This window comes from Sinocyclocheilus anshuiensis, unplaced genomic scaffold (genome assembly GCF_001515605.1).
Source record: "Sinocyclocheilus anshuiensis isolate Anshui unplaced genomic scaffold, SAMN03320099.WGS_v1.1 scaffold207, whole genome shotgun sequence".
In the NCBI taxonomy this organism is placed as follows: Eukaryota; Metazoa; Chordata; class Actinopteri; order Cypriniformes; family Cyprinidae; genus Sinocyclocheilus; species Sinocyclocheilus anshuiensis.
In genome coordinates this window covers 4338759-4351155 of record NW_015551045.1, presented here as the reverse complement: position 1 = coordinate 4351155, position 12397 = coordinate 4338759, and the positions used below count along the sequence as shown (strand labels likewise).

The following is a 12397-nucleotide window of genomic DNA, read 5'->3' as shown; positions in this document are numbered from 1 at the left end:
AAGTGAGAAGGAAGCTGGCAAAGGCTGCTGATAATGATGTCCTCAGCATTTTGGTATTACTGAAGGCGAAATATGAGAGTCTTTCTCTTTAGAGTCAATGTGAACTATGTGGGTTATGAGAGTCAATGTGAACTAAATTGGTCACTTCCACAGCTGATAAATCACATAGCAGAAAAATCCACTGCTCTTCGACTTCTTCTTCGACATCACACCAATGCACACGTAGAGAACTAGGATGAGAATGGCTACTGCTCTCAAGTTACATTATGGGGTGGTTTGCACATACAATTTCACAACTAGCAGCGTAAGGAGATGCTGACTTAGCCAACTCTGATAAATGGTGAAAAATATAAACAACACTATGTACATTTTATTGTCGACAGTAGACGCAACCGGATTTCTCTACTCGTGAGCTGTTTACGTAAACTCACCTACAAGATATTTTACTAGTGACCTAACTCTTGTATTAACAACAGCAGTTCTACCACAACCACATGGGCATGCGCATGTATACACATTTTAAATGCATAACATGTATACATATGCATACATGGTTTATTCACATTACTTTCCATTTATGTCTTGCTACAACTGACCTGGTAACGTCAATCATAAATGCTGCGAATATTTTGCAGACAGTTATCCAGCATAAAGTGCCATCAATTGGAACATTCTTTTGTTTTCCGCAAGTTTCATGTAGTCCAAGAAATGTTTTTAAGGTCTTCAGTGAAGCTTTTTTTTGGGGGGGGGGGATTCCGGACATTATAGAAACAAGGATTCTTTGTTGGGGGCAGATCTCACCCAGTACTCAGCAGGTTATGGATTTTTGCTGCCCTTTTTGTGTTATGGGGTTTATCTTTTCTAGCGAGACATCTGCATCGCTATCCAAATTGCCTGACATGGAAGGTGACAGTTTCTCAAAGGTCTTTATACCAGAGTCGTCCTCCCTCTTCTGGTTCTCCTCCTCCTGGCAGAGGATACTGTGAGGGATCACATAGTTGCTGTTGTTGCCCTCCTTGGGGATGTGGCCCTTAGGCTGATACTGAGAAGTAGACGGAGGGCCACCATTGTTGTTGATACTCACAATCTCTATAGCGTTGCTGCCTGGGCAGAGTCGATGGCAGCCCAGCAGGATGGAGAATGCCTTTCGGAAGTCAGCATTGAAGGCATAGATGATAGGGTTGAGTGAGGAGTTGGCCCAACCGAACCAGACAAAGACATCGAAGGTGGTAGAACTGATGCAGAAGAAGTCAGAGCTCTCGTCGGGGTTACAGAAAGGAACCATGCAGTTCAAGACGAAGAAGGGCAGCCAGCAGCACACGAAAACGCCCATGATGACCGAGAGGGTCTTGAGAACTTTGGTTTCACGCTTGAAGGACATCTTGAAGGAACTTTCAGACTCCATACTGCCGTTGTTACCCATGCTACTGTGGCGGTTCTTGGCGCTTTCGGCCGCTCTTTCGAGTGCCGAGATCCGGCGTATCTGCTTCTGGGCAATGCGGTAGATGCGGGTGTAAGTGACCAGCATAATGGCCACAGGTATGTAAAAACTGATCAGGGAGGAGGAGATGGCATATGTCCGATTAAGGCTGGAGTCGCAGTTGTCTGGGGGAAGCTCACCGTAGGTGCCGTTCAGCTCCGTGTAAATGGTCACCTGGGCTTTGTGCCAGTTTAGCTGCACGGGGATGAAGGAGATAAGGATGGACAGTGTCCACGCCACACTTATCATGATGAACGCCACCTTGGGCGTCATCTTGCGCTCGTAGCGGAATGGGCTAGAAATGGCCCAGTAGCGGTCCACACTGATGACGCACAGATTCAAGATGGAGGCGGTGGAACACATGATGTCAAAGGCCACCCAGACATCGCAGAAGGCGCCAAACGGCCAAAACCCTACAATCTCGGTGGCCGCTTTCCATGGCATCACCAAAATGGCCACCAGCAAGTCAGAAATAGCCAGCGATATAACAAAGAAGTTGGTGACTTTTGAGCGCAGGTGGCGAAACTTTGTGACCGCAGCGCAGACCAAAGTGTTGCCCAGCAGGGTGGTCAGGATGAGGAGCGAGAGGAAACAACCAGTCAGAACTCGCTTCGACGAATCGCGCTGTGACACACTGCTGTCCAGGACCGTGGAGTAGTTCACATCCATAGCTTCTTCACCGAGTCGATTGAGCAGTCACCCCATAATTCCACACCAAACCGAGAGTGCTTACACAGGAATCGGAGCAACTAGTTGATCTGGTTTGTCTGACGCTATGCTGACTGTAGCAGTCATCTTGCAAAACACATATCATAATTTAAATGTAAAAATCTCTTGAGGAGCTCAAAAATAGATCCATGAACTCCCACAGATCTTCCCAATGAACATAATATGACTAAAAGAAGAAGAAGAAAAAAAACATACATTTAGTCTAATTATCACTTAATCTTGCTTATAAACAGATTAGTGTCTAATTAAGACCGTTTCTGCTTTCAGTACCTTGTCAGCAGTTTGTTCATCGTCCCACAGCATACTCTCCTAAACAGGTTAAGCAAACATAGGCAGGCGTGATGATTAGCCTTATATATGAGCTTATCGACAGTCTATTGATCGGATTGCCGCTGCGTTGCTCTGATTTGTCCCCGTTAATGACAGCAGAAGCGCGTCCGTGTCATGTTGTTCCCAAAGCTGACTCTCCGTCCAGAGAGAGAGAGCGGGTGACAGTTCGTTTGAGAAACCGCAAGAGGTGCGCATTTGAAGATTTCTCCGCTCCTTTTCTCAAGTGCTTTGCCAAAAGGCTTCACTTAACCGATAACAAACAAAGTCTTTCATTCCCCTCTGCGTTGCGTTTCTGTATGTGTCATGTTGTTCCCAAAGCTGACTCTCCGTCCAGAGAGAGAGAGCGGGTGACAGTTCGTTTGAGAAACCGCAAGAGGTGCGCATTTGAAGATTTCTCCGCTCCTTTTCTCAAGTGCTTGCCAAAAGGCTTCACTTAACCGATAACAAAGTCTTTCATTCCCCTCTGCGTTGCGTTTCTGTATATATCCTGTATTGTGTTGCGTTCAGCGCATTTCGATTCTACTGATCATAAGCTGCAAATGCACCAGACTCAACAGTAAAGTCATAGGCGCAATTTGGCGCACTTCTCGCGTTTCAGGCGTCCGATTTGTCCCCGTTCCATTTTGCGCGTGAAGAAAAAGCATCTTCCTTCCTTTAGATTTCCTTAAAAGTGGTTTTAAGGCGTTTGCATCGGTCTTGTAAGGAAAGGCAGTTGTCGTCCCATGCACATCATGTGGAATTATAGCTCATACTCTCGTCCTGTCTCGCAGCATCACATGTGCATTAGCAGTCGAGCGTGCATATTCCTGCAATGTCAACGTTACGGTGCATTACTTAAAAATAAATAAATAAATAAGCTAAAAGAAAAAAAGAAGAAGAAGAAAAAAAAAACACGAATTAGCCTTGAAAGTATCTATTGATTTCAATTTCTGCACCGTAAAAAAAAAATATATGTCTGTCTCTGGAGACTGATGCGAATAGTCTTGAGCATCATCAGGTTTGTTTTTGTCAGTGCAATAGTTTCCTTGAGTTTTTCAGAAGGCTTGCGGTCAGTCAGTCTCATGTGCTGGGCTTGCACTGAGAAACTCTGACAGGTCTGAAGTTATGGCAAGCCATTTAAACATGCATTCCATCAAACTAATTTTATGTTACTAAGTAGGCTACTCCTTTTTTAAACACTGTTAAGATATCATACTTTTTTCCAATTTAATTTTACTAGCAACTATTCAGTAGACACCAACACTTATTCCATAGTGATTAATATCTAATAATGTAGTCAAGTTCTTTTTTGTATTCTTGTAATTTTATTTTATTCAATAAATTGCTTTTTTTTTGTCAATGAATTCTATGGTGATCTGTGGTTCAGATATCAGATATTCACTTCATACTCCAACTGTTACTCATATTTTGTATTATATATCATACAATGTGATAGATATTAGTGTCTCATAAATAGGTACTATTATCTAGCAGAAGCAAAGGAATTACATATATATATTAAAGCTGCTAGTCAATAATAGATAACTAAAAAGTAATTAAAAAAATAAATAAAGCCAGTAACACAATAGTAGTTATTCTGAAGAAGTAAACATTAAATTGGCTTGCCATACTTAAGTACCTTTGTAGGAGGTGGCCATCAAAAACCCTCATAAATCGATTATAAAATATACATCATGGACGTTTCGTTTCTTCTAGTTGCAAAATAATTACACATACATTAATTAATAATTAAATTTTGTATCGTTATACATCAATACAGCTTAATGACCAATACCTTATATGCTTTCAGAACATGGAATGCAGTTCTGATTAAATAACCTTAAAACTAGAGCAGAACAGGTTATTTTAAGGGGACAAAAACATGGCTTAAGCAGGCTTTTGCATATGAAATGGCTCAATGAGGCCATCTGCTGGAACAGATTATTTAGGGTTGTGAATGAGTGTCAGTACGACAACATAGAAATCTGATTCCCTACAATCACCCTGTCACTATAATTCAATGTGAGAATTTTTTTAATATATATTCTTAATTTTGAAAATGAATGTGTCAAAATGAATATTTTGAATAAATTAATTTCATTAAAAAACATGAAGAGGTACAGTAGAGTGATATTATCAGATGGTAATACCATGGTATTTTGATATATACTGTGGTCTTGAATGATTAACATATTTAGCCAATGGTAATTATACATTATCATGCATGGTACATGTCCAAAAAACATGATACTTTAGGTACATTTTGCCAATGAAAAGCAAATGTTCTATGCACACAATTATACATATTTAAATTACTTATGCGGTTTAATATTGGCTAGCTTCAATATTCAATTCCAAGGCAAGTCAGATGGTGTACTTCATCCACCAGAACATTAGGTTAATGACAATACCTTGGACAGCGCCCACAAATGCATTGCCTGGGTTAGTAACTCAAATCCTAGGGCTTACCACAAGCCTTCTCATTAGACTTGCCTGACTCTTAGTACATGGGGGTTAAGCTTTCCATTGCTTTCAAATGGAAGATTTGATAGCCATTCAGTTAGAAGGATTTTCAAGTTCATTTAGCCCTAGCACAAAAGTCAGCAAGAATCAAGTGACAGTTTCAGGCCACAGCACAAATGAGCCTTTTGTGTCTTTGTCAGTGTCATCGGACCCTTGAAAGAGTTGTAATATACCTTCCAAAGGTAAAGTTCCTTGACTGGTTTTGGCTTGGCAAGGACAGCGAGGTCGAAACTTTAACTTTATTGAAAGTGTTTTCAAGTATTAGTCCATAATCTCCTGAAACTCTTTGGCGGCAGCTAACATAAGCTGAGAGCTAATTAAATGAAATTCAGCTTATAAGACACTATAAAGCTGGGGAAAAGATCTGCCTTTCTGCTTGATATCTTCACATGCTGTTTACAGCTGAGTGTTTTCCAAGAAACGCAGTGAACTAACAAAGAGGTCCAGGGAGAGAACAGACAAACACAAAGCTATTGATGCGTTCAGTCGATTCCTCGAGTATATCAGAGGCACAATTATTTTCGATGAGCAATCTTCACACTAGAATGAGACGGCTAGACTGATGGGATTTTTTCCTAGGCTTAACAGTGTAAAACAGAGACTGATATAATTTACTTGGTTGTACCCACTAAAGAAATTCAAAAACTACATTTTGATTAATGGCAAAGCAGAATGCAACAATGTTTATTAATGTTACTAATGAAAAATACTACATATCTAGAGACCAGAGATTTTTGACTTGGTCCATTAAGCAACCACCCCAAACATTTTAGCATTATGGCATTTAGTATTTCTTATGCACTCGAAATAAAGATTCCAAAACTTTTTTTTTTGTTGTTGTTGTTTTTCTCGCAGCAATGCCAGAAGAACCATTTTGGGTTCTCCAAAGAACCTTTCAGTAAAGAGTTTTTGTTTTTCTTAATGTTAAGAATGTTTTAATAATCTAAAGAACCCTTTCTTCTATAAAGAACCTTTTATGCAATAGAATTATTTGGATATTAAATGTTCTTCATGAACTACAGATGCTAATAAAGAACAGATTCATTACTGTTTACAGGTGAAGTAGGAGTTTAGTGCCTAAAATAGGTGATAATATAATAAAAAAGTCATGTTCTCCTTCAATCTCATGTCGTTTCAAACCCATATGATTTTCTTTTTTTTAAAGCTACTGTACATTTCTGAATAATAGAATGGCTACTGTTCAGAAAGTGAATGGAAACTGGAGGTGTCATGCTCTCAAAAGGTCAAAACACTATAAAAGTACCATAAAAGTAGTCTGTGACTTGTGCACTATATTAAGTCGCCTGAAGGCATACAATACCTGTGTGGGGGGGAATAGACCGAAATTTATTCATTGATATTCTTCCCTTCCACCAGCTCTCAGACCTTATTTATGCATTTTAAATATGCATATATTCAAATTTGGCGAGCCACACCATGAGAATCAATGATATTTGCCATTATTTACATCAAACCTGGCATGGTACTATATTTGAATTGCCAGTAGGCAAAATTTGAATTGGGGTAGAGGAGACAATTATCACATTCTGGTCAGTTTCTAGTACAACACACACACACACACACACACACTATCATTCAATGCTTTGGGGTTGGTATGATTTTATTTTATTTTTTTTAAGGTTTCTTATGTTCACTAAGGATTTATTTATTTGATAAAAAATACAGTAAAACAGTAATAATGTGAGATATTATGTTAAATGCTGCCTGTCTAGTGTGGTGAGCTAGTAACAAAAAATAATTGAAAAAAATGAGTTTAATGTATATCTTTAATTTACAATATATATATATATATAGTATAGATTGTTTTCACTCTAAAAAATAATTAAGTGGCTTTGTAAATATGACTGTAATAATTTACTATACTACTTTAATAAAATCTCTTAATATTATTTAAGTGATTGGTTAAGTTGGAAATACCTAAATAAATGCCTAAAAAGTTAATATTGTATAAATGTACATCTATTATTTAAGTTTTTACACAGAGAGAGAGAGAGAGAGAGAGAGAGAGATGTTTGACTAACATTTAAATTATATTTTTTTAAGGTTTAACCTTTTGATGCACAACATGGGTCTAAAGTGACTGTTTTTGACCATCACAAATCATTATTTTCATTTTTCCTTTCTTACTTTTTTAATAAAAAACTTTTTTGTATCACTTCCCCTCTAATGCACAACATGGGTCTAAAAGGACCCCTATTCATTTCCTATGTTATTTCAGTCAACAGTGTTTTTAAGAGTGTATGTGAACTTTTTACACCACAGACTGAACAAAATTAAGTATTGCTTGGTAATTGGTTGACCTAAATTGGGTAAAAAGGGTGTTTTTTTACACTACCTTTGAGAAATTTTAACCAAAATATGTTTTCATTAAGACCCTAAAGAATCATATCAACTTGTGGAAAATGGGCATCCGATGACCCCTTTAAGATATATTTAATATTTTTGTTAAATTAAAATCAATCAAAATATTAGTGAATGGAGAAATGATTCTGTTAAGTTTCAAGTTCTGCAATTATTACTTATTTCATAAGTATGAATCAAAAATTTATATTCCTGATCTTTAACAATCATTTAAGAAACTGAGTAACTTCATTAACAATTCTGCACAAAAAATCTGATTTTCCCAGCATGCTTTGATACAGACTGTATAAGGAAAGTAAATGTTGAAATCAATTGTTGTGTTGCGTGTTTTTGCACAAAATTATTATAGGAAGAAATCTGTTAGTGTTTAATGTTCTAGTATGTTTTTAGACACATTTTTCCACAATTCTTTGCTGAATAGTAAGTTCAAAAGAACAGCATTAATTTGAGAACTGATAAATATTAATAATTATATTTATCATTTAAGGTAGGCTATTTAATTGAGAAACTAGGTCAGCACTAATGTAGCATCATGTTTTTGTTAATCTTATTAGTCTTATTTGCATCTCAAATGTATCTCAACGATGTTTAGATATTCTGAAGACAGAAATACTGATAAGAAAATAATTTTATGCAGTGTGGGATGAACTGAGACTTCCAGAGCTTTACGTTTGCACAGCTGCAGTTTTATAGTCAGTTGCTCTCATTAAGTTTAAAAGCAGCAATTGGCACAGTTTTGTACCATTTTTATTTCAACCTCTTTATTTGCACCCGCTGTACAGACAGAGTCAAAACACTTAAGCTTTTCTTGTCGGGGGATCACTAATCATTTGGCTTGTCTAATGAAACTTTCAGCTGCCATGAAGAGCAAAGATCTCACTTAAACAGGTTAATGTGTGTCACCCAGATCCTTCCTCTCATCAAGATCTCTTACAAGATGGCTAGAAGTCATGCAGGGGGGTTTTGAGATACAAAGAGTCCAATTTCACGTTACCACCCACTGCTAAGAGCAATGTCAAGCTTATGACTTGGAACATCAAGGACCACAAATCCTCTTTGACATCTCGGCGCATATCTGACTAGCGGGTATTAGACGAGCGCAGAGATTTAACATCGAATTCTAATCCTCCAATTGAGAGCTGTCGTATTACAACTTCTCGTGTCCATTACTAGTTATGATTGGTGATGAGTGTGTTTTTATGGGGCACTTGGTTTGTGTGAAAGCTGAAAACCTTTGTATATGGCCTTTTGAAGAGTTTCCCTAAGGCTCACAATGGAGCTCTAATCGAAAAGGCAAGAAAATCGAAAACCCCATGAGGCACCTGATGCACTTTTCTCTCGCGGTAATAATTCTCTTGAGCGTATCGTTTTAAAGAGGATAGATTCCCTGGAGAGGGCTATTCATTCCCCCCTCTGTACCTGCTAACAGATGTTTGCTTTAACCTTGGGAAGGCACTGTGTTCTCCTGCCAACATTTTTACAGATAATTTTGATATTGCCCAGCACGTTCCCTACAAAAAACAACAACATGTTTTTTGTATTAAAAAAGGCTGATTTATGGAGCTTAAGTGCTATTTATTTATGAAAAAAATGGATTTGTTGGCAAGCTAAACTTGCCAATATATTCAGGAACATTTTTATTTTTATTACTTTGAACTCTCAAACATAATACACTATTAAAAATAAAGGTGCTTAAAAGGTTCTTCAAAGCGATGCCATAGAAGAACCATTTGTGGTTCCACAAAGAACCATACAGTCAAAGGTTCTTTAAAAAGAACCATCTTTTTATAATCTGAAGAACCTTCTTTCATCACAAGAACCTTTTGTGAAACAGAAAGGTTCTTCAGATGTTAAGCGTTCTTTATGGAACCATTTAGACAAAAAGGTTCTTCTCTGGCATCGTGAAGCACCTTTATTTTTAAGAGTGTATTTCCATTTAAATCTGCTACAGTAGGCTGTCATCCCAGGTGGGTTGTAACAGAAATACAAAATGTGATCTTTTAAATTTTGCCAATAAATGTATTTATATTTTATACACAACAATATATATATTATGTAATGTTAATATGTAATATTGTGAAATATTATTACAATTTAAATTAATTGGTGAGGCACACCGATTTATATTTTAATATATTTTAAAATGCAATTTATTCCTGTGATGGCCAAGCTGAATTACAATTACTCCAGTCTTCAGTGTCACATGATCCTTCAGAAATCATTCTAATATGCTGATTTGGTGCACTAGAAACTTATTTTTATCAAAGTTGAAAACAGTTGAGCTGCTTTAATATTTTTTGTGGAAACTGACATTTTGCTTCACGATCCTTCATCTAACCTATGCTTTTCACGCAGCATCTGATTCTTACTTGTTTAGGTTGCCAGCAGGAAATAGATGAGACTGGTGTGTGTGTGTGTGTGTGTGTGTGTGTACGTATATATGGTTTATGAGGACACAAATGTGTATAATGACATGGGTACTACAACGTAAACATGGTTTATGAGGACACTTCCTGTGTCCCCGTAAAAGGCTTAAAAAACATACAAAACTGTGTTTTATGAAATTCAAAAATTGCCAGCAGTTTCCTGTGAGGGGTAGGTTTAGGTGTAAGGTTGGTGTAGGGCAGGGGTGCCCAACCCTGCTCCTTGCGATCGACTGTCCTGCAAAGTTTAGCTCCAACCCTAATCAAACACACCTGAAGCAACTAATTAGGGTCTTCAGGATCACTTAAAAATTAAAGGCAGGTGTTTTTGATTAGAGTTGGAGCTAAACTTTGCAGGACAGTCGATCGCCAGGAGCAGGGTTGGGCACCCCTGGTGTAGGGCAATAGAAAATACAGTTTGTACAGTATGAAAACAATTATGCCTATGGAGAGTCCCCGTAAACCACAAATACAAGTATGTGTGTGTGTGTGTGTGTGACTGTTTTTTATTTGACAAAATTAACAAACAAAAAACGTTATAGGGTCATGTCCCCTTTAAATCTCTCTCTCTCTCTGTGTGTGTGTGTGTGTGTGTGTGTGTGTGTGTGTGTGTGTGAAAATATTCCTATTTACACATGCTAAATGAAACTAGAAGTCACTCCATTTCTGTTCCTTTGTTGTCTGAATATGATGCTCAAGTCAAATAATATAGCTGAGATATGTAAACTATAATGTACGTTTAAAAAAAGGAGATAGGTTCCTCAAGAGGGCTACTCAGTGTCACCTCAATACCTGGAAAGTGGTGCTTTATTTAACCTTGAGAAGGTCTTGTTAAGCACTCCTATCGATTATATTTTTGACATCATTTCGATCGTGGGTCTTGTATGGATTTCGAGAGCATAATGTCAGGAATTGTCTGCATACTGACTGTTCAGGGTCCCTCATACACCGGTAAATGGATAGGACAGGTGTGTTGATTGCCTAGAATGAAGTCACACAAAGTCATACATACTTCCTCTCTTGGCTGTTGGTCAAATCAGGTAATAGATGAGCAATGAGAGCAATGAGCAATGAATAGTGAGTTATTCAGTCTCAACTCCTGGCAAATGATGTTTCTTTCTTTGACATTTTTACAGCTGTAGCAAAACTCAATTACATCTCTATATATAGCCCAAGTCTATGGGCTTTTGTTGCACTTTTTATTAGCTACCAGGCCAAAGCACACACACATACACACACACACTTTACATACATACATATATTTACTGATGCTCAAGAAGGCAACACAATGCATTAAAGGGATAGTTCATCCAAAAATTAAAATTCTGTCATTAATTACTCACCCTCATGTCGTTCCAAACCCGTGAGACCTCCGTTCAACTTCGAAACACAAATTAAGATATTTCTGATGGAATCTGACAGCTCTCTGACCCTCCTATAGACAGCAAGGGTCCTTACACGATCAACGTCCAGAAACGTAGCAAGGAGATCGGTAAAATAATCCATGTTACATCAGGGGTTCAACCGTAATATTACGAAGCTACGAGAATACTTTTTGTGCGCAAAAGAAAAAAAAAAAAACGACTTTATTCAACAATTCGTCTCCTCCACGTCATTCTAGCACCATTTTGGAGAGTATCCACTGAAAGTAAACAACGCATGCTGTTCTGTGTCAGCTGTGCCACGCGGATACATTTTCTACGTTGTTTGTGCTTTGATTTGAATGAAAACAATGTATCCGTGGTGTGGCTGACACAGAACAACATACGCTGTTTGCGTTTTGTGCACTGTTTTGCACACAAAAAGTATTCTTGTAGCTTCATAAAATTACGGTTGAACCCCTGATGTCACATGGATTATTTTACCGATCTCCTTGCTACGTTTCTGGACGTTAATCGTGTAAGGACCCTTGCTGTCTATGGGAGGATCAGAGAGCTGTCAGAATGCATCACAAATATCTTAATTTGTGGTCTGAAGATGAACGGAGGTCTTACGGGTTTGTGACGACATGAGGGTGAGTAATTAATGACAGAATTTTCATTTTTGGGTGAACTAACCCTTTAAGAGCCGGGGGTGTAAACAGGATGATGATGTGTAAATTCTTCTCATTTTGTTTAACAATCATATTTTTTCATTTAGTGCTGGACTTCAGAAGCTACATAAATACTTACATGTTTCCCAGAAGACAAAATAAGTACAATTCACCCTGATCATCCAATTAAAATGGTTTACATCCACCGTCTCTTAATGCATTGTGTGGCTTTCTTGAGCATCAGTACATGTTTTCACCTTATATAATAGTTATGTATGAGTCCCTCAATTGTCCTCAGTGTTAAAAGATGGATTTCAAAATCACACAGTCAATGTTGGAATGGGTTCACATATTCTGAAGATGGTGAAAAATCAAAGAGCTGGAGGATTTTTCTGAAGAACAGCAGGCAGTTAAACTGCTCAGGACCAACAAGGGATTAATGAACGAATATCACAAAACAGAAAGACAGTCGTGGATCATCCAGGAAATGACACATAGTATTAAGATTCAAGGGAATGT

The 12397-nt window shown here is 37.8% G+C and overlaps 1 protein-coding gene across 1 annotated transcript; it reads right to left on the bottom strand.

Annotated features, from left to right (window-relative positions):
* Positions 1 to 808: 808 nt before the first annotated feature.
* On the bottom strand, positions 809 to 2828 carry LOC107661723 (D(1)-like dopamine receptor). Its single transcript, XM_016451470.1, has 2 exons — positions 2480 to 2828; positions 809 to 2375 (listed from the first exon to the last, which is right to left on the bottom strand). The coding sequence occupies exon 2, from the start codon at positions 2147 to 2149 to the stop codon at positions 809 to 811; it is 1341 nt and encodes a 446-aa protein (XP_016306956.1). The 5' UTR covers positions 2150 to 2375; positions 2480 to 2828.
* Positions 2829 to 12397: the final 9569 nt, after the last annotated feature.

Coding starts and splice junctions, on each gene's coding strand:
- LOC107661723 (XM_016451470.1), bottom strand. CDS start 2,149: ATGGATGTGAACTACTCCACGGTCCTGGACAGCAGTGTGTCACAGCGC.